This window comes from Solanum verrucosum, unplaced genomic scaffold (assembly GCF_900185275.1).
Source record: "Solanum verrucosum unplaced genomic scaffold, falcon-dt-bn FXZP01000261.1, whole genome shotgun sequence".
Classification (NCBI taxonomy): Eukaryota; Viridiplantae; Streptophyta; class Magnoliopsida; order Solanales; family Solanaceae; genus Solanum; species Solanum verrucosum.
This window is the reverse complement of record NW_026019969.1, coordinates 15,347,865-15,374,301: the sequence shown is the minus strand read 5'-3', so window position 1 is coordinate 15,374,301 and position 26,437 is coordinate 15,347,865. Positions and strand designations below refer to the sequence as shown.

At 32.7% G+C, this 26,437-nt stretch overlaps 3 protein-coding genes across 3 annotated transcripts; 1 reads left to right on the top strand and 2 right to left on the bottom strand.

The window, feature by feature from the left end:
- Positions 1-1,572: 1,572 nt before the first annotated feature.
- On the bottom strand, positions 1,573-5,944 carry LOC125815233 (uncharacterized). Its single transcript, XM_049494664.1, has 3 exons — positions 4,699-5,944; positions 2,409-2,751; positions 1,573-1,995 (listed from the first exon to the last, which is right to left on the bottom strand). Exons 1-3 carry the CDS (start codon positions 5,745-5,747, stop codon positions 1,729-1,731), a joined length of 1,659 nt encoding a protein of 552 aa, XP_049350621.1. The 5' UTR covers positions 5,748-5,944; the 3' UTR covers positions 1,573-1,728.
- Positions 5,945-7,520: 1,576 nt separating this feature from the next.
- On the bottom strand, positions 7,521-12,255 carry LOC125815249 (peptidyl-prolyl cis-trans isomerase CYP21-1). The gene is made up of 7 exons (XM_049494684.1): positions 11,898-12,255; positions 9,773-9,851; positions 8,817-8,864; positions 8,692-8,715; positions 8,359-8,541; positions 8,173-8,248; positions 7,521-7,803 (listed from the first exon to the last, which is right to left on the bottom strand). The coding sequence occupies exons 1-7, from the start codon at positions 11,994-11,996 to the stop codon at positions 7,626-7,628; spliced, it is 687 nt and encodes a 228-aa protein (XP_049350641.1). The 5' UTR covers positions 11,997-12,255; the 3' UTR covers positions 7,521-7,625.
- A 9,079-nt stretch (positions 12,256-21,334) lies between these two features.
- Positions 21,335-25,285, top strand: LOC125815232 (protein NUCLEAR FUSION DEFECTIVE 4-like). Its single transcript, XM_049494663.1, has 2 exons — positions 21,335-22,781; positions 24,700-25,285. The coding sequence occupies exons 1-2, from the start codon at positions 21,595-21,597 to the stop codon at positions 25,169-25,171; spliced, it is 1,659 nt and encodes a 552-aa protein (XP_049350620.1). The 5' UTR covers positions 21,335-21,594; the 3' UTR covers positions 25,172-25,285.
- Positions 25,286-26,437: the final 1,152 nt, after the last annotated feature.

Here is a 26,437-nt window from a genome sequence, read left to right as displayed (position 1 = left end):
CATGTTAGGAGAAAATGGTTGTTCAATGGAACTTCCTATCCTGATTTCTTGATTGTAATGTGACAAAGAGGATTGTGGCTATAGATGAAAAATAAACTATTGTGGATCTTCCTAATGGATGTACTCAAGTGGTAGAGCATAATTTTCCCTTAATGTTGTAGATAGAGGCCATTAATTGTATGGTGTCTGAATTTTTGGTGATTTGCAAAAAAATTATCACCACAAATATGATTGCATGATATAAACAATCTGCAGTAGACCTCTGGTTTTTTCTTCTTGGTAGTTTTGGCTGTGATGGCAATTGCTCTGCAAACTTGACTTTCTATTATCCTTTGCGATCATACAACAACTAGCCAACAAAATTTGTATCCAAATATATTTTCCAACATAGAATGCTGAAACAACTGTCAGCATCAAAATTCACAGATTATAAAAGATGACCTTCAAGTTGGGCTCACGCCACGAGTTTGAATCTACCTCGAACTTAAAGCCTAGTATTTAAGCAAAGAAGGATAGAAGAACAAGTTTGATGCCATGTCACAAAGTTCGAACTCTGCATCATAGTAAGAGCTTGGTATTTAAGAGGAGAAAGCAGAAAAACGGGCCCATTTTCCATTGAGTTTCCAATCATGCATTAGTTGCTCCTCAGAGATTTTTTGGACAAAACTTATTTCCTAACATGGTCCCTTGTAGACACAATAAATGAGTACAAACATGGAAACATATCGAACAATCAAACGATGATACAGCAAGACACTGTATAGCATAATTGAGACCACATGTATGATTGCATGACAATAGCTAAGACTTACCACATGTGTGATTGCATGATATACCCAATCTGCATTGTCACCCTTATAGTTTTTTCTTCTTTGTAGTTTTGACAATCTGGCTGCGACAGCAATTACCCTGCAAACTTGACTTCCTATTTCTTTATCCTTTGGGATCATACAACAACTATCTGCCAAAATTTGTACCCCAAAGATTTTCCAACATAGGATGCTGAAACAAAACTATCAGCATCATAATTCACAGATCATACAGAGGATCTCAAATTTGCAAAGTGTCTTACTCCATGGACCAAATGTAGTGTTGTTATGGTCCAGCAGAAGTTCTAATTGTTTCTAGCATATGTAATTAAGCAGACACTAGCTGTCCTCTATAATCATTTACAAGAGAAAAAACATAGAGGGTTCAACAACAACATACCCACTGTAGTCCTACAAGTGGGGTCTCTGTACGCAGCCTTACCCTACCTCGTGAAGGTGGAGAGATTGTTTCTGAAGGACCCTCGGCTCAAGTGACCACATATAAAAATAATATGAAAAGGAATACAGTAGTGAAGAAGTAAATGCTGAAAATGATGGGAAAAAGAACAGTAGCAATAACAAATACTTAATAAAATAACCTAAGCAAAAGGTTAAAAACAACAGATAATAGAAAAATCGAAGAATAAGAATAGAAACCATAGGAAGTTCTTTTGGGAAATAAAAACTAAATAGATATAACTGATTCAGTAATGTCAACTCTCAAGACTACTTATTCCCTAACTATAGAGATCATGGCACAGTTAGCAAATATTTTCATTTTTATTGGAAAAACACTGTTATACAGAATAAATTTACCTCACTGCACAACCTGCCTAACAGGCCGATCCGGCAATTACAAAGGGAAACCGAAACCGAAAAGGAGAAAAAGAATTACAGACAGAACAACACATTGAAGTCGTTATACAAGAAGGGGACTTCTGGCACCGTAAGAGGCAGAACTATGACTCCTACTGATAGGAAGGTGCACATAAACATCATGAACCTCCTGTTTACATACCTCTCCTCTGTCTCTATCAATCGCATAACAAACATATACTGTGTCTATGACGTTATCCAAAACAAAGACGAAGAAACCAAGAACCACCATCAGCAGCAGCCATGCCAGAACAGCAATAAAGTATGATTCGACATCAAGATCACTAGCAGCTCTTACCACAAGAAAAACCTGGAAGCAAATAATTGAAGGTATTTTTTATAAAGGCAGACAATGGATGTATTTAACCATATAGCTTAAGAAATAAATATAACTGAAAAAGTATATTCTGAAAAGAAGGAAAAAAGCATAAAAGATATGTCTCTTCACTTCTTGAGATTTTTGTGGGCAGTTCAACTATGTCAGAGCTTTATAAAATTGATAACTCCCATTCACTGATATGGAAGGAGAGTCCTAGTATCATTGAGACCAAATCTTGATATTCTTAATGATCATCTAGAGCTACGTCACTCCAAATCTTTAAGAATGAACTCATGCACTTGCTATAGATTTAAGAATAATTGAGCGGAATAGATTCTCAAATTCAAGGAACCTGATAGGAAGTTCTGAAAAAAGATAATTGATCAACATCCAGAGCGACTCACCAATATTGCATATAATGTTGAGAGAACAAAGATTATTCCAGCCAGTAAGCGAGTGGAGACAGTCTCCACAAACACTGGAGAGAGAAGATTGCGCTTTAGAAGTTCATATGTCATCTTAGCAGAAGTGCAGTATGCTTCACCAGTTATAGCAGCAAAGTTTATGGTGAATTTATTCACAAACTCAACCGCTGACAGCAAGGTATTGGCACAAAATCGCAAAATAAGGTTCACAATTCCAGAATCTTCTTGTTTTGCATTATCAACCATGGAACGAACAATACGAACCACAGCAATCAGTAACCCAGAGAAACATACTGTGCCTGAGGATGGACCAAATGCATTTCTGCAGAATTTCACAAAAGAATAATACATCAAGCATTACAACATCTGATATTATTTTAAGAGGATTATAGCATACAGAAACTCCAGAGGAAGAACAGAAAATTTGTTATAGATCCAGGCAGCTAATCATGAAGCTGAAACAAGAACGTAAAGCAAGGATTTCATCATTGAAAGGAAATAATAACAATGACATCCTTAGTCCAAACAAGTTGAGTTTGGATGTAAGAATCCTTATTGACCATGTTTCTCCATCTAAATTAATCCAAGACAACATTATACAAAATAAAACTAAAAATATATCACTAACAGGGTAGAAAAGGTTAATGAGATTAATGAAATCCATAGACCTAAAGTAAACGTACTAACATGACTAGGACATGTTCCCAATTAATTGGTATTGCCTATATAGATCTTTTCCATCTGCTGTGCCCTATCTTTTGTAAATCTGCATAGATTTTATAGGATTGTAGGTCTTACAGGACAACTGCCTTCCATGTAATTTTAGGCGTAACCCCCCCCCCCCCCCTTTAACACCTTCATTTACCATGGACCATGGTTTCACACCTAAGTGTGCATATGGTGGTCGCCTGGTCGGCGTAAGACATGACCAAACCATCTCAAGAGATCTCTCATTTTATCCTCAATGTATACTATGAGCACCTTTTGGCGAATGTGGTCTATTAATCTTGTCTAATCTTGTATGGAGACACATCCATCCTAGAATTCGCATATCCGCAATACTCGTACAACATTGATTGTCTTATAGCTTACATTCATTTTGGTAGGCATCCTTCTATCACATAACACCTTGGTCATTCTGTCTTATCCACCTCATTCATTTAGGCACCACAATCTGTCATTCTGTCTTATCCACCTCAACTTCACTCTTCTTTTGCTGACTTAATTTTTGAAATTTCATATATTCATTCTACTTTTACTTATTCTAAAATTCCTACAGAGTGCTTCTCTATTGTTCAAGATTTTGATCGACACTTTCGTCGATTTAGTCAATTAATGTTAGCAAATAGTATACACAACATGACCTCATCATGAATTGTGTTGATTAACTTATCTATAACTAGGGTAAACAAGTAGGGGCTCAATGTCAATCCCTGTCGTATGCTTCTTCCTCACTGTCTCTCTCTCTCTCTTAACTCTTCTTTCACATGGTTTAATTACAGAAAAAATAATCTATAATTCTAACACAATTAAACCGAGAGATTTCAAATTAGATTTACTACACTGGGGAAGAGTAGTTGTAGTATCTTTTTTGATAATCAAGAAATCCACTTGGTGGACCCTTTCTCCGCTTAAATACCAGACATGGCTTGCTAGCATGATTTGAACTAGTGATGTGCACATACAACACATCCAACGTGGTACTAACTTTGCCCCTGAATCAATGCCTTAGGGGACATGTTTTTCCTATATTCTTCTTTTTTTTCCCCTTGTGGTGCATTATTTGGTACTAAATCATACAGATAACTGAGTAAAGATTGAGAGCATGAACAAGTTGAATGGTTGAGTTCCAGTGAGTTTAGGACCATCTAGTCAATGCAACACAACCGACAACTGTCATTAGCTATTGAGGCTTTATTCCTATGCCAAAGGCACATAACTTGGCAAAAAGGAATGGTGCTAACTAATATTATGCTATAATATCTCGCTTATTGACCAAAAAAGGGAGTATAACTGCCAATAGTGCAAGGGTCAACAATGAATTCCACGCATACTACAAGCATCCCTCAGAATTCCAGAATCATAACATAGGATCAGTTGAGATGTAGACAGCATAACAGAAAAACAGCCATTGCATGCATGAAGGACATATAAGGTGCTCTCTACAACTTTTACTTTTCTGCTATCATTTGCATGGATAATTAACTGCAAAAGAATAAACTCATATTTATAGGCACTACACAATCAATGTTAAAGATTAGGAACTCACCTCAAAGCACTTCTCATAGACCTTTTGGGACCTGATTCATCCTTGGAGAAGTACCATTGTGCAATTGTTCCACTTATGACATAAACATGTGCCTCAATCATTGCTGTGGCAGACCAAAGCATTGTTAGGATTGCAAATGTATAATAAGCAGGAACCCAGCTATCCTGTTTCCATACACAATAATACCCCCCATGTTTTTCCTTGGGTACCACTTCTCCATTAAGCCTAGCAAACACCAAGAAAACAACAATGGGTGCATAATAAGCTAACAGCCCCAAAGTCAATGATGGAAGCACTCCAAACAATCCCAAATTACTTGAAAGGGCAGAAGAAGCAACCCCAATAATCTTAATAGTCAACTCAATCCTATGCCAATTCGCTACGAAAATCCAAACAAGTAGCCCAATTAACAACAACACGAAAACAACCACCAGAATTCTATAAGCCAAAGGGAAATCCTCACTACATTTGGAGTTCACAGTACAAGCAACAAACCAGTAGATGTCAAGAAAAACAGGGACAATTACAAAAAAGGGAAGTGAAGCATAAACTATCTGCTTTGTATAGCGCTTGAGCAAGAAAAGCACAAAAAGCATAAAGGGTATGCTTAGAATTAAAGTAACTACAAGGGTCCATATCAAACTCTTCAAGAAACTAGAATCAGATGAGTAAAGTGAAAAAAAGTCACTAGAACTCTCAAAGGTAGAACTCTCAAGACTACAAGAAGATGAGGTGAAATTGTAGGTAAAAGATGAAATTTGAGAGTGATGAGGATTTCTATGAACAGAAGCAAAGATACCAAAACCAAAAGTGCAAAGAACAAGAAGAACAAAAAGGACAAGAAAAGGAAGGTCCTTTAAGGGTCGAGGCCCAAAATTGTAAGAGATCTGAAGGAACTGAGTTTGATCATCTGGGTCTAAAGAAGATTGTCCAGGGTAGTGATGGGGTGCTATAGAATCATCAACAGGGTAGGGTTTGGAGAGAAGGGGTTGTGTGGTTGGGTCGGCAAGAGTAGAAGAAAGCTTGTTTGGGTCTTCACTGGTTTCCATGGCGGAAAAATCAAGAATCTTTCTTGGGTTTTGGGGAAGTTAGATTGTGAAGAAGAAAGAAGAGAATGGGGTGGTGGGGGTGGGGGTGGGGGTAGGGTAGTACATGGTGGTGGTGATGACGAGGTTGGTCGGTGGTTGCTAGCTAAGACCACCCACGTGCGACAATTTGGTGTTATTCTATACCCAAATTGATCGAATTCTACAAGGTTATGTCACTCTGGATATTTTCCAGTAATTTAACATTCATAACTAATTAGTTAAAAATTATTGACTCCACTAATTTTAAATATATTTGTAGGCATCGTAATCTAATAGGAAGACATGTTTTTATTTCTCATCTATTTAAATAAATGTACTATATTCTCTTGATGAGACATTTCAAATATTTCATAAATTTTTGAAATATTCATACAAAAATCAAGATATAATCAAATTATGATGTTGATTGCAATTTATTTTTTATCACTTTAATATTTCGTGTAAACAGTCCTTCTCACATCCCAAATGACAGTTTTAAGCATTAACTACTATTTTTCTCAAAGTTAAGTTAAGATCATCTCGAAATCGAAGTGTTGCCTGACATTTTTGGCATCAAACATATTTCAAAGAGGTCCAAATTTGAGAAATACGCCGATAACTACGTCGAATCATAGGAGGAAAGAATCGAGAGAATATAAAAATTATACTCACAATATCATACAAGTCCTGTACTAGACTATATGAAACTTTCTATATCTACTCATTTTGTTCGGATCATACTTATTATTTTTATGTTGATCATTAGTACATTGACATCATTTGTGTGATTTCATAAGTCAATTTGTGCAATTTCATTGGTATGTTATTGTTGTTGATCATTAGCACATTGTCTATTATCCAATCCTAACAGAATTAAGAGCATTGTTTTTGTTGCCAGATATTTTTCTTTCGTATGAGATAGACCAGAAAGTTTCTTATCCTCATTAATTAGAGCTTCTTTTTTATGAGAGTTGTGAGAGAAAAATATATTAAATTCCGACAATAGCACTTTGTTTTGTGGAATAAGCACATGATAGTCTTTTGAAATCGTAAATAATTCTGAGATGCTTAGTAATCAATGAAAACAAAAGAAACTGCACTCGTTGAAAAGTTCAGAGAAAAGGAAAAAAGTTGATTGATAAATAATTTATGACAAGACATAATGAACATCCAATGTGGTTTCTCACTAGCAAATCAGTGAAAAATGGCATAATATCTCGAGACCCCTCAGCCGTCTCCGCCCCCAAAATCCAAATAAACCGTGTCAAATTCAAGATTCCTCCCAAAACATGTTTTTCGGAGTTTAACTTTGAAAAAAGCTTTAAAAAGTTCATGGCCAAACGCTCCCTAAGAATATTGTTTCATTTTCACATGCAGCAAAGAGATAATGTGGTCCACACAGTTTCAACTTCTTGATGCTGACAGTGCCAACAAGAAAAACAAGACTTCATCCATTTCCTCACTAACAGGTAAATAAAACAGTAACTATGGCTATATAAATCATCACTATCCATATCGCTCTATTTAAACTCGTCTTAGTCAAATATTAGTCTTGGCAACTCTTTCAGATCCTAATGAAGTACAAAAAGCTCAAGGAACTTGGCAGTATGCAATGATGGATAAAACCAGCATGCCAGTTTTAATGTAAAGAAAATGTATAGGTTCAATTCCGTTCCTCTACAAAACCAAAAATATTCACAACCAGTTCTAAGTATAAAAACACTCGTATCCGTAAGGTTAATGAATCAAATATAGGACTTCATAATTAGCACCACATAAATTAAGCTTGTAATACACGAGAATAGTACGTGTGTCGAATGTATATAGGGCTGGTTAGTAACTTCAAAACTTTGACGATATTTATGAAGCTGAACTCTGGTTGTCCTCATCCCACTTGCTCTTAGGTATTTCCCCGGAATCTGCAATAAGCACCTTTTTCCTAGGTTTTCCACTGTAAGTTCCTGCTCCGCCCTCAATTGCATATACTGTGTCCATACCTTCAATAACCTTGCCAAACACCACATGCTCCCCGTCCAACCTGATTGTAGCTTTGGTGTTAATATGAGAAATTTCGGAACATTCAAGGCTTATATGGTTCTTCCATAAAACAATGCAGGATAAAACCAACTGGGATATTGTTTTGACTAGTAATTTGTTTTTTTCTTCGAGAAAGGTAAGGTCCATTCCGTTCATAATTAGCACCACGGAAGTGCTGAAGCAAAAAATTCAAGATTATAGTTGTTTTATGGTTTCAAAAACGCATGGTTAAGGTCTGTGTACACCCACCCTCGCCAAACCCCACATATGAGATTACACTAGGTATGTTGTTGTATTGTTTCGCAAACGTCTTATATACTGTGTTAAATCATAATTAGATGAGCATTCACTGGTCACTTTGAAACCTTACCAGCTTGCCTTAACTGTCGGTATAAAGAACTGACAGCCATTGGAGTTGGGTCCTGAGTTCACCATGGATATAACACCTGCAAAAGTCAAGGATGCTAATAAATGTACACAAACAGGTGAATGTACTTAAATTTGCCTTTGGTTTGCCTATGGAGAGAGTTAGAGCAATCAAGTGATGATTTCAAACCTGCATGAGAATGCTTTATCTTGAGATTCTCATCAGGAAAGGGACCACCATAAATGGAAATGTTTCCCCTTCCATCAGCCGACACAATATCTCCACCTTGAATCATGAATCCAGGTATTATACGATGAAATGGCTTTCCCTTGTAGTGAAGAGATATTCCATCAGCAGTCTTGCCCATTTCCCCTGAGTCAACGACAATAAGTGCAGCAATTGTTAGTCAAAAATAATTATGTGACATCTACACACAGACATATATGTATATGTGTAGGTATGTGTATATGTAAGTGTGTGTAAGAAGGCACAAAACAGTGCCAGTTATAACTACAAAAGTACCTGTGCACAACGCCCTGAAATTCTCTGCACAGAAGTAAAATGGCGGGAATTATGCAACAAGAATGGAAGAACAAAAGAAACTGAAGAGGAAAGCAAAGTATGGAAAAGGATGGATAAAGGCGTACCAACAGTTTTTGGTACAACTTGCCCATATAATCCTATCACAATTCTTCCTGCGAATTATCAAAATTTGGATCGTCAATACACAAAAATGTTTCCCAGTCTTCACCGTGCACAAATTCTGATATTCCATAAATCATCAAAATAGTGAAGATCTTTTCTTCTTCAACATATGAAGCTCATTAGATATTCATCACATTCCATCTATCCTGCTGTATCATAATTTGACTCTCCAAATAATTATTTGGAGATTCAAATAACTTTTTCTTGGTAAAAGACCCTTCTTTGTTAGAAATTTTTCTCAAACAATTCCTAAATCTTCATAATTGTTAGAAGTTGTGGCTAAAATACTTGTTGTAGGGTTTCATCAAACATTGCATTTGTTCTAAAAAGATCAACTAGTTGAAGTAAACCATCACACTCCAAACCATGTAAGCGCGGAACAGGGCTAGTATAGAGCAATGCAAGTTCATAAGTATCATTGTCCTTGAATGAAGCACATACTATACCAAACCACAGCTTTTCTAATCATTAATAGATCAAAGTCATTATATGTCCTCTAATATGTGTCTGTTTTTTCGAATGAGTAGATAGGGCAATCATTAGGAATTTAGGATCCTTCACTGACTACTAGCATGAGAATCAAAAGGTGAAGTGGTGAACACTGAACATGGGGATATATTGGGACAAACTGTACAGATCACAAATTTACGCAAACCAAAAGGGAAAGTAACTATGTCAGCATGACATATTGGGACAAAAACTGTTTCAGAAAGGTTAATACGGAAAGTTTAGGTCACTCATTCAGCCCATTTATATTTCTTCTTTTTTTTTTTCATTTTTCTCTATTATTGTGTGCAGAGAACTTGTGCTTTCCATTTAAAAAACTTGGGAATTTTTTGTGATTCATTAACTCAATAACATCTAATAAGATAAGAACGTTAGCAGAATGAGTCCATACCTGCACGTTGTTTATCTATATCCACATCCAAGAATACTCTGTGGGTAACTTCATACACCTCGTCCACCATCTCATGTTCCTGAGAAATCAAAGAGGAAGGTATATAAAGAGGCTCAATAAGCCAATGGATTGTAAAATATCACCACTGGGCAAAGGGAGCTCTTAGAAATAGAATAGAAGACATCGACAGAACTTGCAAAATGAACTCCAGAATTATGCTATTGCTTTTAATGATCAGATCTAACTCCTGATAAAGAGTTTGAAGCCCAAATAGATAGACGAGGATTTATCAAATCTATCTTCCAACTTACTTATTTAGATATGCATATTATAAACTTAAGTCATGGTACAAGTTTGAACATAATAGTAGCTTGTCTTAGAAAGAGTCAATGATGTCCTCCATTCAGTATTTCCATAGTTTTGTTATGGTCCCCTGATATGGATATGGTTATGGAGCGTTGTAGTGTGAAATCAAATGTTTTCTCCCTACGACCTATGGTGCTGGTTCGTTAAGAGAGAACCTGCAATCTCTTGAGTTTGACGTACTCAAAGACTTGAATAATTTTCTACTTATATTTTCCCAGACACTAGATAGTTTAAATACAATACTTATAAAATAACTACCCCTAGAAACTAGGACATGACTTCCTAACTTAACTGGAATGAAAGACTGCACTATTACAGGAAAATAACTGCTACTAAAGAGAAATTACTGCAGTAACTATTGGATAACTGAGGAGTGATAACAAGTTTCCTCCTTTCCCTTTTTTTGTGTATGAATATGGAGCAGGACGAAGATTCCAAGCTTTCTATTTAAAGGGAATAAAACATAAAAAGGATCTGCAGAATGAAGAACATGGCACACGGCCAAGCTTCAGTTGTCCATTTACATTTATTTGCAGATTATCAAAAGTTTAAACTTTAGCAAACTGCTATATATTGTAAATCGGTGTCTGAACGTTTGACTGGCTCATAACTTAATCAACTCAACTGATATTGTATGAAAATTGGGAATCCTAATGGAGAATGAGATGACTCCTAAATGTATAACGAATTACAGAAAGCTAAACCAACTTTAGGTTGTGATTCAACTTATCTACAAATTATAGATTACATATCGATTAGTTAGCATCCTTGCAGGTTTGAGGGAAACTAGCTTACAGAAAAAGGAATAATGCAAGAGAGACGTAGCAGCTGACATCTCAATGTTTTGGGTGAACTTTTCTTGCTTCTAAGGATAATTCTTAAGACTACCCTTTGTGGTCTAATCTGAATTCTGAAGAGGTTCTAATCCAAGATTTTTGTTTTTCCATTTCTCCTCCTATTGATTCTTATATAGTTTTCTAATTTTCTGCTGTGGATGACATCAAACTTATTACTCATCAGTCATCATTCATGTAAGCTATCCTGGCACAACTATCCAAATCTAACCACAATGAGTTCCACGAAATTGATTCTCACTAATTATCCAAATCTCACACAAATAGCTCAAAAATAAAGTATTTCCTCTTCTCAATTTGGCTAATGGTGTCGATTAGACTATATCCTACGTCTCCTATCACTATTAAATCCGTAAAGAAAACACACTTGGTTCATAAAACAAGATACTGTGTTATTGCTCATTGCCCACATATGAGAATAAAAAAGAGGAGGTCCCGTTTGAAACATTATTAACTCTAACCTGACGAACGATAAGCTAAGAAACCAAGAATCTTGGACTACATAAGCATTGTTTCAAACAATACTCCTGAGGTGGTTAATCAGCACACCAGCTAGGTTCCAGTGTCTTTTGAAGTCAGTGCATCATTTGAGAGGAAAAACACGAAAACAACAAGATTTGTGTATGCTTTAATGGAACAAGAAGACAGAAATCAACGCAATGTTTTCTCTAAAGGTTGTATATATCCCTTTCAATTAACTATCAAGTAACTTAGTACACGATTGAGTAAGTTTGTATACTGTGAGAAAAAGACCAGATCTTTTATACCCATAAGCAGAAAAAATCAATACCCAATAATGCTTCATTACGTACAATCAGATCCAAACCCATTATAACAAATTACCTAAACTTCACAGATATAACTCAAGAAAGACAAAAAGATAAAGACTTGAGGGAAAATGGTACCTTTTGGAAGATGGAAGATGCAAGAAAGATAACAAGTAAAACCCCAAGAAAGATCAGAATCCATCGAGGCTGCAATAAAACTGAGATCGCTCTACCCATCTCCTCTTTTTTCTCCAAAAAAAATCAAGAAACTTCAAGAATCTCAGCTGTTTTCTTCCATTATCAACAAATTAAACATTCCCACAAGCACATATGAGCCAATAATGGAAGTGTGATTTATTTAATTTTAATTTTTAAAAAAAAAAAAATCAGTGGCAGCAGAATCTCAGAGCATGAAATTGTTGTTCCCGTACAGCTTTGTTTACCCTGTTCAGTTCAGTGTGCTGATTAATCACAATATTAATTTGGGTGTTCTTTTGACTTTTTTGTTTTTTTCGGGGGCCTTTTATACAAAACATATTTGGGCCGGATATTAACTTTGTGCTTATCTAAATGGGAAAGTCCAGTTAGAATACGGGCTATCAGAGAGGCCGAGTCTATGGGCTGATAAGTATGGGAAGAAATTGGCAAAGATAGCCACTTCATGAATAGCTAAGCCTAAGAGCATTTCAAAATTATTTAAATTTTAACCACTTCTTTTTTAATGTAAAAATACAATTTGTACAAAAATTCCATAACGAAACTAGGATAAAAATTCAGGAAATCATACTAGAGTTTCAACGGTGTGCTGGAGTTTGACTTGTCAAAGCTTCGAACATTGATGCTTTGTGTTGGAATTGTATGTGTTTAGCTAAAAGTATTTTTTGTCCAAATACTTTATTTTTTTCCATAAAATATTATTATTTCTCGATTTTATATCAACTATTACAATATATTTACAGGCGGTCCAATAACTAGTCACCCTGGCTAATTTTTCCATAAATACAATGGACTGCAAGTTGAGTTCAAATTAAAGATTTTAATAATCTTCATTAGTATTCCAACTAGTCAATTGATTATTCAATACCCCACCAATATATTACTAGTCTTTGTTTCCATTACAAATCCAGTGGAATGTAGCAAACCAACTATTGAAAAATTGGTAGCAAAATGCCTGCGGTTTTAGTTATTATTTAATATTGATACTAATTTACATTTATATTATAGCGTAAAACTATCTAATTATTTGTATGTGCGTAAGAGCGAGGGAAGAAGGTAATTTAATTATTTATTTTGTTTAAATTTTTACAAGAAATAAAAATGTTTTTTATTTCTTGAATTGGTTGAAAGATACTTTTTCCAAAAACTGAAGAAAAATCTCTTTTAAATGTTTGAACCAAACTTTTGAAATAATCGAAATCCCTCTATCTTTAACGAATATTTAAAGATCGGAGCTTTAAAATAAATAATCTTTTACTACAAATGTTTTACCTCTATAATAATTCAACAGAAAAAAATCTCGATTCAAAATCAGGAGATTGAAAAATTGTCATATCAATATTATAAAGTTGTTGTAATACATAGGTTGTTATTTCTCATGCAACTTACATAAAATCATCAAATGGAAAATTAAAAAGTTCAATCCACTTGGTTTAAAATATTAATCCATATATTGTCTAATTAATAGCATTCGCCTGTTTTATTAATAAAACTCCCTCCATTTCAAATTAACTAAATTGTTGAGGTGTTTCACACCCTTTAAGAAAAAAAGATTAAGACATAAATTAGACATAACTTTCCATTTTTACCCTTATTAATTATTGTCAAATTGATGATTAAAATAACTAAACATTAATTAATAACTAATTCCAATACTAACTAATAAAGGGTAAAATTGAAAAAACATTCTAAAACTAATCTTGAAAATTGAACAATTAAGTTAATTTAAAAAATAAAATATATCTCAATAATTCAATTAATTTGAAATGGTGGAAATATTAAATATCATATTAGTTTCACCAGAGACGTATTAATGTCTTTTTCAATATACACGTTTTTAAGAATTTGAATCCAAAAAAAAAAAAAAACATTATTATATGCGCACTACTCTTTAACTTTGTCCTAAAAGCCAAAATAGTGAATATCTTGGAACATATGAAGTTAAGTTTGTAGAGCCCCACTAAAAAAAAAAAGGATAAAATATATACAGATTTTATATAATTTTTTCTGTTATGATTATTTGAATTTCAGATTCATTAGCAATTGTTTACATAGAGGGTAAGTAGGAAGCGATCGATTTTATGAATAAAAAAAAGTATTTAAAGTTTCGAGGTTCGAGACATTTTTTATTTCTTCAAACAAAAAATTATCTGTCCAACAAAATGCACTTTTGGCTTTTCACAGCTACATTGAGCCACTAGCGAGTTGAGACTTGAGAGGGATACTGAAAAGACCATACAGTCCCTAAGGGTTAAGGGGAGCCTACCCAAGATAAAAAAGGGGAATTGACAAAAAATAATTAAAGACTGTCATTTTCTGTTCTCCCCACTTGCACATGGAAAAAGGGAAATTGATGTAAACAACGACGGATAAATACAAATATTGTAACAGGCAAACAGCTCGCATGAATCACGATCGTAGAATTTATTAATATGAAATTATAATTTAAAATTATAATATATAAAATTAATATGATGTTGTAGTTTCTTTGAATATGTCATTTTAATCTTTTAAATAATATTTTTTTTTATAAAAATAAAAATCCCACAAATTATGAGAATTATTAAAACAAATCAATTCTTAAATAATTTTAATAAAGCAAACCACATTTCATTACCACATTAATAAAACACATATTTCCATATTTCTTCAATAAATAAATAAAAAACTGCTTAATTGACATACGTTTCGTATCATAACTACTAATATAATATATACTTTTAAACAATTATTTGTTAATTATTTATCAAATTTTGATTTGTATATACAACACTCCTTAAAATAGCCTAAAATAAAGTCATACAATTTAATTATCTCTTTAATTTCCTCCTTCATCTAAAATCTAAACCAGCCTACTCTCTCCCCTAACATCAATGTTAAACCTTCACAAACTCAACTTTTGATGTAAACCATTTCACCTGAATAATATGTTTGATGCATCATATTTTGCTGTAAAGATCTTGCCATTTATTCGGCCATTGAATAGTAGGGTTTCTTCCTTTGAATGAGACTACATGGTGTCTTTTCATTTCAAACTGAATGTAATAAAAGCAAAAAGTTGGGAAATTTCGTATGAAAAGGAGACTATGTAGTATAGCCCTTAATTTTTTATGCTAGTTGCTCAATTCCTTACCCTTTTGGGGCTAGCTTTGTTTTTTTAAAAAAAAAAAATTTACCTCCTAGGAGCTCCCACCCCTTTTTGCTCCCTTGGTGACTCGAACTCGCAACCTTCGGGGTTGGAAGTGAGGGTGCTTACCATCCGAGCAGCTCTCTCTCGTCGGGGCTAGCTTTGTTAAGAAGCATGTGAATATCATACTTTGATAACATAGAAAATTCTAGCAAAACATGATTTTTTTTTTCTTATAGCAACAACAACCGGTCGGTAGATCGTAACCCAGGTAACTAGGTCTATTAAAATTTCAGTTCGTCAATGTCATGACCGATAAAAAGTCATTTCCTAATTTAATAGAGTTTTTATCGAGGGAAGGCCTCTAGCTGGAGACAAATAGGAGAGAAGGCGATTATAGGTATTTAATTTAAAAGATTTTTTATGCTCAAAAGATGAGAATAAATTTGATTTTTTAAAAATACATAAAAGAACGTGTGATTTGCTCCTAAATTGATGTGTTCTAGATGTATCTGTTTAGCATGTATCTAATATACGTGTAATATACATGTATCTGGAGACCAAAATATGATAAGAATTGTATATCAAAATTCATGAAAGGATAAATAATTTGTCTCTAAACTAGTGAAATCGATGTTGTTTAGCCATTGATATTCGCATGTACAAATTTTAAAATATATACAATTTTATAAAATTAATTGGCCATAACTAGTCATCCTATAAAATATAAAATGATGTGTTTTTAAAAAACAAAATATAAACTTATGAATCAAATGTTACATTAAAAAGGGAAATTGGAATCACAATTGGAATTTCAATTCATACTTTTTATTAAAAGTTGAGATTTGAAATTATGATTTCATATTGAATGTCCATATATTATATACTTTTTAATATCTATTTAAAAATATTTACTTGAGTCCCTCCTTATACACCATTATTTTAAATAAATTTTACTAGTGAAAATAAAGCGCATGCGTGTTACTATTATTATTGGTACAATAATTATTATTAATATGACTTGGAATTAGCGGCCCTAAAATATCTAAGCATTTTCCAGATGAGTAGATATTTTCTTTTGTTAGGTGCATTTCAAGTCCGATCTGAGGACGACAGGTTGTCACTTTGTCTTTATGCACCGTACGTATTTGATTTATTTTATTTTAAAAAAAATATGATAAGCAGTCTGAAACATGCCTGCAGTGTTTTTGGATTAAAATATATGAGTATGAATTTTGGGAAAAATTTCATATTTAATATTTTTATATTAATATATGACAATATGATAATGACTATTTACCTTTCCAGTATCAAATATGTATAATTTAAAGTTATAAATTTAAAAAAATACATATTAAAATATTTCAAAAAATTCTTGTGATTGATAGTGATTAATAATGTTAGTTGTGTATGGGTGTTGATTTTGATAATCATCCGTGAATGATTTTAAAGATTTGTATGAAATTTAAATGATTGTAAATCCATTAAAAACAAATAAATGATTCTTAAAAAAAGCAATATGCTTAATAATTTTAAACTCATAACTTCACATAAGAGAAAATAAATAGACATCAATACACCACCATTCACGCATATTTATGATCTTCAAAATTTGTTTTTTTTTAGTTGTTTAGTTTCATACGCAGCAAACTTCTAAGCCTTTTCTAATTTCGATAATAAGGTAGTAGATTACTAGCTTATTCGTTCTCTTTCTATATTAGCTTTAAAAAGACAATAATTCAATTAACTAGTACTGATGGATAATATGAGAAATTGAATTTTGGAGTTAGGAGAAGGCTGGTGGTGTGCCTCACTCTCGCATTAAGGAACTGTTTGGTTATTTGATATGAAATCATGATATGGTATATCATAATATGATATCATGAGACGAAATTGAAGTTTTGTTTGAACATGCAATATGAAATTTTTGTGTTGTATATTTCCTCATAAACATGAGAACCCCATAAGTTGTAAAACTATTAAAATAACCCTAATAACATTCAATCTTACCAAATAAAATAAAAAATTATAAAATCGCATAATAAATTATTATAAAACTATTTGTTCTCCACTTAAGTAATTGTTTAATCTAACTTAATTCAGTAAAAAAAAATTAAACATAAATTTTAGTGTATTAGTCTTTAATATAAATTTTCCACATAGTACGGACAATCTCCTCATGTTGAACTTGCATTTTTCGCTCATATGACCGAGAAGACGAACCAACATTGTTACTTTGAGCCATTTGTTGGTTAATATCATTCGCAACTATATATTTTCATGCTCATAGACCATAAATATTTGATCACTCCTTTAGTATTCTCGCAAATAATTATGTAACACTGCACAAACTATGACAATTTTCACTTGTGTGTCAATATCATAATGATTCATGCCTTCTTTCACTTGTGTGCAATTACACATTTTCAGTGCATTAATTTCGTGCTAAAAATCAAGCATATTGGACGTAGTGATTATCAAACATACATCACCAATTTTGTCTTTTTTTTTCATATTAAATTGCTTTAAAAAATTTAAAGAGACGTTTTTTTTATTATGAAAAATCAAAGAAAGTATTAATCCCATCGTTCTTATTCATATTCACCAAATTAATTTCTACTTTATCATTTATAATTCACCAAATTTAAAGTAATAATAAATTTTAAAAAGTAATGATGTGATTATAAATTTTATTTACATATGAAATAAATGGTTAGTAGATATAAATGTGGGGTTATTTTAACAAAATATAAACTTCTGGGTCAATTTTTGTATGCAATAATCTTAAATCATGATATGGAATTCCCATATCATGATTTTTGGAGAATATGGAATTCCACCCCATGATATGAAATCGTGAGATGAAATCAGCGTGAAATTGCATGTCCAAACGCTAATTCCATCTCATGATTCCATATCATGATATGGTATCGCATGACCAAATGCCTACTAAATTTTTCAAGAACAGAAAATACTCTATCAAAATCGAATTAATTATTCCCCGCTTCTAGAATGTATATATTTTTCGGAATTCAGATTTCTAGCAAGAGTGTATGTCACTATCAATAAAAATTTGATATCTACGGAGTAATTATTATATAGTATAGAGTGCATAGTTATATTTGTAATTCATAAAGAATCGTGATTAAATTTGTTTCTTTGATGGTTTATTTTTTATTTTAAACCAAGTAAGGAGCACATGAGTATAGTTTAGCTGTCGGTTGGTGAATTTAGGCATGGCAAAAAAGGTGCCATGCCGTATAAGTTTTAACTTATAAGGCAGATGTCTTATTAAACACACATAGCTTATCAACAACTTGTGTACCAAATTTACTTATTTGTTGATTTGATTTCTGGCAAACATAAAAAACCTATCAATAATTTACTTTATTAACAACTTGCACACCATGTAAATTGAGATAAAGAAATGTTACATAAGAAGAGTAGCTAAAATGTACTAACAAATAACAACATATCATGTTATAAATGTTATATAAATTTCTTTCACTAATTTCTCTATTGTTATATAAATTCTGTACTTTTTATGTTATTATATAACTCTATCGTATATTTATTCCTCAAGACATTTTAATTTGTCGTCTTTTTCACTTAGTAATAATAATAAGGATATTACGAGTCTTTGACTGAGCTAAATAATAGTTGAACAAATAAACCAACTATTTTTGTTTGTTTGTTTATTTAATTTTTCATAGAACTAAATACTAATCCATGCTGTTTATTTTTCAACAATACACGATGCCTAAATGGGACAATACACGATCGTGGAAAGAAAAATAAGGTCTCACGACATGCTTCATGCAATTACTTGGAAATAAGAAAAATAAATTATTTTCGTAGCTACTTCTTGAAATTGTACCTACCTCTTTAAAAGGAAAACTTATCTCCTACAAAATTTTGATAATTTTCAATTGGAATTTGATACAAAAATTGACTTTTTAATCGACATTTACCACAAGATATGTTAATCAAAAGTTTAAAACTTATGAATTTCTATATAAAAAAAAAAGGATTATTGTATACAAAAAATTTGTGTAAACGCTACTATAGATCTTTTGAACTTGAAGGTTACATTTTGGGTCCATAATTATTACATTCACGCTTTACTTTATGTGACACTATTTTATTGTGCACAAAATCAGAATATTTTCAAAATTCGTAATAAATTTATGAACGTGTTGTACATATATGATCCAAAAGTCAAAATACTTTTATGGGAAGTTACGTCCCACCGTTTGGACAAAGAAATATTGTGAAATGAAACGAAGTTATTATAATTAAGACGTAGGAAATGCCGTACAAGTTGACAATAAACCATTTCAAGTAAATTCTAAGCCAATCTAAACTCCATCTATTATTTTTATTAATCAATTCAATTTATACCAGAAATTGTTTGATAAGAGGAGAATGATTCTTTTTCAAGGTTAAGCGGTGAGTTTGATTTTTAAACTATATTTGAAGGGTAAAAATAATTTTCACCCAGCTACCTCACATACATTAGGCATCTATTACGCTTACATATATGACCTTATTTTCATGTTAGAGTAATTAATTATTAGGAGTAAGGCCTAATTAATCTAGGAGTAGTATATAGTGAGAATAAAAGTCAAAATCAAAGGGGGGAGGAATCACATGTATTGTTATTTGTTGGTATTACAAGTCTCATATTTAATGCTCTCTCCGATAATAGTTGTCTACTATATTATTTTTAGATATTCAATAATATTTGTCTACTTTATGAAATCAATGAATAATTTTGCACTTAGTTCCTAATTTAACCTTATTATTAATTATAGTCATTCCTTATTACGGTTTTCAGAAATTGTATTTATTATATTCAAATGGTGATATACTCCATCTGTCCAACAGTAATTGTCCATTATTTACTTGACACACCCCTTAAGAAGCAATAAATAATAGGGGTAATATTACTATATTATCATTTAACTTTATTAAATTTAATGCTTTGAAAAATGTGTTAGATGATAAATAATACTCTGTCTGTCTCTAATTACTTGTCTACTTTCTCTTTTATAGTTGTCCCTAATTACTTGTCCATTTTGACAAATCAAGAAAGAATAATTTTTTTTACCTATTATACCCTCAATTAAATGACTAATTACTTTGAAAAATGTAGAACTTTTCATCGACTCCATAATTAATAGGGGTAAAATGGTAAACTCACTATGTCATTAATTATTTTCGTAATAAGTGTGTCAATTCAAAAGTGGACAAGTAATTAGGGACAGAAGGAGTATTTAATAGCAAAGGTAAAATAGACACAAAAGGTAAATTATCTCTTATTTTCTAAATTCTAAATTGGACAAGTATTGTTGGACAACTATTTTTAGTATAGCGGACAACTATTGTTGAACGAAAGAAGTAGTAAAATTACATTTATATTTATATTCTTAAAAAGTGTGCAAAATCAATAATTGACAAATATTGTTTGACAGATGGAGTTCCATTAAAGTTTTCATTGTTATATATATGATTTTTCTATGCATTTACAACATATTCAATACAGTATTAAATTTCTAATATTCATTTTCACTAAATATCGAAATGAAAGTGAAGGATATTTTAATTGATACTCAAGGTATATTGGTCCTGAAAAGTGAAATCAATGACAACCCGGTGCAATCCGGCCCTCACACAAGGTGATTCATCGTCTGGTCACATCAACGATAACTATCTTACGAAAGTCCTCCATTCTGATACTTTAATAATTTCAACGCAAATTTAAATTAATCAAATGAGATAGAGGACAATGAGGAAATTTTGTTTGGATGATTGTTACATATTGTATAATATTATATTGCTAGTTAAAAAAAATATATATTACTATAGATTATAAAACAATACGTAACAACCACTTAAACAAACTTGTAAGAAAAAAGTGATGAGAAGATGCTCATTTCTTTTTGGGTGTGTTACGTTGGAAAATATATGTATCAAAACACATATCGCATGACCTTACTACACGTTCTTCTAATGTTTTATAAATATATCATATCATATTATATTATAAATAGTTTGATATAAATTTACAATAGACGCAAATATTTATTCGTGGATGTGGCATCTATAATTTCACCCCCAATGATTGATGCTATCATTGAACTTGTATGTATTATGAATTTATGATCTACCAAGTACCAACCCTGTAACAAAGTGCAGTACGTAATCTTCTTCAAGCAATTCTTTACCTCAAACGTAAAAATAAAAAAATAAAAAAATTAGAGAAAAAAATATTTTTTATTTTTCTAATTGCAAAAGCGATGGGCAATATGTATGTGTCTTCGTAGAAACAACAGTGTGCAACTTGACAGCAACAAATTTTAATCAAAATAAAATAAAAGTCTATTAATTCTCTATATAATAACCAATTATTTTGCTTCTTTGAATCAGAAAATTTGAACCAAAAATCTGTGTTTCCCTAAATATCTTAATTCTCAGTTCCTTTAAACTCTGATGACTTTTGTATTCAGTTACAATTCGCCGGTCGGAAAATGGCTCGGCTTCGTTGCTGCCGTTTGGGTACAAGCAATTTCCGGCAATAATTACACTTTCTCTAACTATTCGGACGCTTTAAAGTCTCTAATGGCACTTACTCAGCTCCAATTAAACAACCTCTCAGTCGCTAAGGATGTCGGAAAAGCGTTCGGAATACTCGCCGGACTTGCCTCCGACCGTCTATCTACTCCGGTTATTCTTCTCATTGGAGGAATTGAAGGTTTCATTGGTTACGGTGTTCAATGGCTTGTCGTTAGTGGTACAATTAAACCTCTTCCTTACTGGGTCATGTGTATATTTTTATGCATGGGAGGTAACAGTACTACATGGATGAACACCGCCGTTTTAGTTACCTGTATAAGGAATTTCAGGAAAAACAGGGGACCTGTAACCGGAATTTTGAAAGGATATGTTGGATTGAGTACGGCAATATTCACTGATATTTGTTCGGCGTTATTTTCCAGCGATCCTGCTACTTTCTTACTCATACTTGCCGTAGTTCCTTTTACCGTTTGTCTCACGGCGATTGTCTTTCTCCGTGAAATTCCACCTTCCTCAACTTCCGCAGAAGAAAAGGAAGAGGTCAAAAACTTCGGCGTCATTAACATAATTGCCGTCATTATAGCGGTATATTTGTTAGTATTTGACATTTCCGGTACTCATGGCAAAGTTTTTTCACAAATTTTTGCTGCAATACTTCTGGTACTTATAGCATTGCCTTTGTTCATTCCGATTCACCTTATGGTGAAAAATTTTATCCGCGAAAATTCAGAGAACTTGGACGTTGAAGGGAATAACAATATTGCAGAGCCATTACTGGGCGTTGATGAAACGGTTAGAGAAGAAGTTGAGAAAAAGGAGGTTGTTGTAGTGGAGGAAAATACGGTGCCAGCTGTAGTGGAGAAACGACCACCTGTTATTGGAGAAGATCACACAATTTTCGAGGCAATAAGGACTCTGGATTTCTGGATCTTGTTTGTATCATTTCTTTGTGGAGTTGGAACAGGTTTGACTGTGATGAACAATTTGGGGCAAATGGGATTAGCTCTGGGATATGTTGATGTTTCAATTTTCGTCTCCCTCACCAGCATTTGGGGATTTTTCGGTCGCATTATTTCCGGCTCCGTCTCCGAATACTTCATCAAGTAAGTTTACCATTACTATAATTAATTAAACTGCTTGCTTACTAGAGTATATATATCTACTTTTGTTTTTGTTGCTAGTTACGTACATCTTTTCTATTTTTTAGCTTGATTTTGAGCCGGTTTGGACTAAAGGTATTTTAAAGCCAAAATAGCCCTATATTAGCACGTTGCGTTAAATTAATCGTACTTCATTTTCAATTCAAAGCATTTGGCTAATTGGCTGATTATGGAAATCTCAAGTTTAGGTGTACTTGAAGGTAGTTTTGTTGAGGATTCCCTTTCGACAGTCTTTTTGTAACTATAGAAACAAAAGGAAGGGAGTATTTCCTCAAAAGCAACTTATTTAAACTTGAAAGTTATTGTTTGGTTGGAAGAAATTGAAATCAACTTATGGCATTTGATTGAACTTCCGTTTCTCTTTTCCCTTCTAAGCTAAATTGCTTTAACTTAAAAATAGTCTATAGATATATATAATAGAGTATATCTATAGTTTATATATAATATAGGTCTATCATATACTTTATAATTTGTATATACTAGCTAAGAAAAGTTAACAGTAAATTCATCTAGCTATTTGTATAAGATTACTTCTTTTTATCAAATGGGTAGTAGTTACTCTCTTTGTTTTAATTTGTTTGATTTATTTTTCTATTAGTCCCCTTAAAAAAAATGACTCTTTTCATTTTTATCTTCGAGAAAACATTAGTTGAATCAATTTAATCTTTTCACTGACAAATCTGTGCTAGAAAATAAAAATATTTTGCCTCCTATTTTTTATGAAGGGAATGAATCTTTTTCTCGAAGGATCAGAAAAAAATGGGTCAAGATCTCCTGCGGGAATAATTTGAAAGATCCAAAACCAAAAATAGTGGTATTTGTTAGACATTCTTTACATTCAACTTTCTACATTTAAAACTACACTAATAAAGATATCATTAATTTAAAATTACAGGATTCATAAAAAAAATTTATTTTTTAAAATTTCGTGTGAAGTAAAAAAAAGCCGAACGAAAGTGGGCATAAGTTGGTGGGTAAATTAGGCCAATAGGACTTTTCTTTTTGATGGGGTAAATTGGTGGGAGATAAATTGTCTGACTTTCATGTGCTTTTCTGCGAAAGAAGTTCAAAAAGTCCAATACCCTTTATGAAGTACTTGCTTATGTAAGTTATGGATTATCTATAAACAACATTTTCAACAAGACCTAAGAAAGATTAGAAAATAGAATATATTCCCTTTCATAGTATTTATTAGCAATAAGCTTCTCTTGGGAAACTTCCAAGCTATACTATATTTTAGTCTTCACGGCATTAAAACTTGCGAAAAGTTGTGGACCGTGCTTGTCTTTTATTTCCTTCACTTTAATTTCTGACCAATTGAGATTGCTTTTAAGAAAATCTTTCTTTAGTCGGAAAAAGATTGTCTAGATTCTCCAACTTGGACGGTGAATTGTAGAAATTTAGAACCATATTTTTATAGCATCGAGAATTTTATTAGAATATATTCGTCTTATTCAAATAGTTTTGGGACAACATGAGCCCTTTTACATCCAAGCTAGAGCAACCTTTAGTATGCCGGAGCTTGGATTTTCATTTAGGATGTTTCAAATATTAGTCAACAGGGTTCAAAATCTACTTTATACATATAAAAATTATCCATTGAAGAAGGTTCGGATGAACGCTGGTCCCTTGCTAGTTTCACCCCTAGAGGGGAGGTTATTATTTTGATACTTGGCTAATAAGGTTAATTTAGCGTTAAGGGCAATTTTGTACCAAAAGTAATGCAATGTTAACACCAATTTGGAGAGAGAGTAAATCTTACAACCTCAAATCCAAGCTAGTTTTGACGAATAGGGCTCACACGCTTGCAATAAAATTCTGTGCACACCACTAATACTGATGTTAATTTCCTTATTTGCAGGAAAGCTGCAGTGCCAAGGCCAATATGGAATGCGGCTTCACAGATTCTGATGGCTGTTGGATACATCTGTTTAGCAATGGCTATGCCAGGATCACTCTACATTGGCTCTATTGTCGTTGGAATTTGCTATGGAGTTCGTCTTGCCATTTCTGTTCCAGCTGCTTCTGAACTCTTTGGTCTTAAATATTACGGTCTCATTTATAATGTCCTAATTCTCAACCTTCCACTCGGCTCATTTCTCTTCTCTGGTTTGCTTGCGGGTCTGTTATATGATGCTCAGGCTACAACAACAGCTGATGGTGGTAACACTTGTGTAGGTGCTCACTGCTACAGGCTTGTATTCATAGTTATGGCTATAGCTTGCATCGTTGGGTTTGGCTTGGATATTTGGTTATCCATTAGAACCAAGAGTTTATATGGTAAGATTTATACAAGCAGGAAAGCCAAGAAGACTAGTACTATATTGTCTTGATGAATTTGTTGATGATTCTCTTTTGGGTACTCAAGTGGGAGGATTGATAGGACATTGTGTGCTGATGATACCCTTTCCACTTGCACAAGTCAACTTTGTTTGATTAGTAGGATTTTGTTACTTTGTATTGAGTAAATCTGAACTCATTGTACTATACTAAGCTTGTAAAACTATTGAATTGGTATTTTTACCATGTTAATACAAAAAAAAAATATTACGTCTCATTTTGCCTCCATCTTGGGCGTGGTGAAGCAAAGGGTCACTGAGATCGACCACCATTAGTACAGTTAGAGTTTGTAATTTCTTCATAAATTTTAAATTGTGGACAAGGCCATTGAAGTATTGAACTATGATGACAGCCCACAAAATAATGCAATATCAGATTAAATTGTTAGGAGTTGGCCCAGTACTGGAAAAAACACATGCAGGATGATAGCAATGGGACCAAGAGATGAAAAACTTCTAATGGCTACAAAAACAAAACAAAAATATTTTTTTACTACGTACCACCCAAGAGGATAGTAGATTAGTAGCCACACCATGCCCTCCTTCCCCAATTGATTTACGTCCATTTACTTATAAGAATTTAACCTGACACTGAAAAATTAGTAATGAGTTACTTCGTGGGGATTTCATCCAAAAGAAAACTAAAATAAGAAAAAAACAGGAGGATTCTAATGAATTCTGCTTTCATTTTCGAGTTACTTACAATACGGTTTAAGCTATTCGATGCTCAAAACACAAATCAATTTGTTTTTGTAGCCACGTTGATAGTTTAACAAAACATCATCAGAGGTCAATATAATGGTCCACCACAATACTTAATTTCATATCATGAGCTCGTGTCACCAATTCTTGAAAAGTGCTACAGATAACAAACATGTGAGGTCAAAATTGGTCACGGGTTTGATTTCTGTTATAATGCATTCAATTGTCATGTTCGTTACAAAACAGAGAACCTAACTTCATTTCGTTAATAGTAATTAAAAAAATCTTAGCTTTTCAACATAAAGAGCACGTCATTTTACTTCTTGATCATGAATAAAGCATTTACCGTCCTACATAATTTATAGTCATACAAGAGTTTATGACTTGTTTTAGATTATAATTTTTTTTTTAAAAAAACTTTAATTGATATAAATAATCTCATGTCGAGTACCATGACAAAAATTGAGACAGATGGAGTACATCATACAAAAGAGCATGTCATTTAGTTCTTGATCATCAATTAAGCATCTACTGACCTACATTAGTGTTACCATGTTT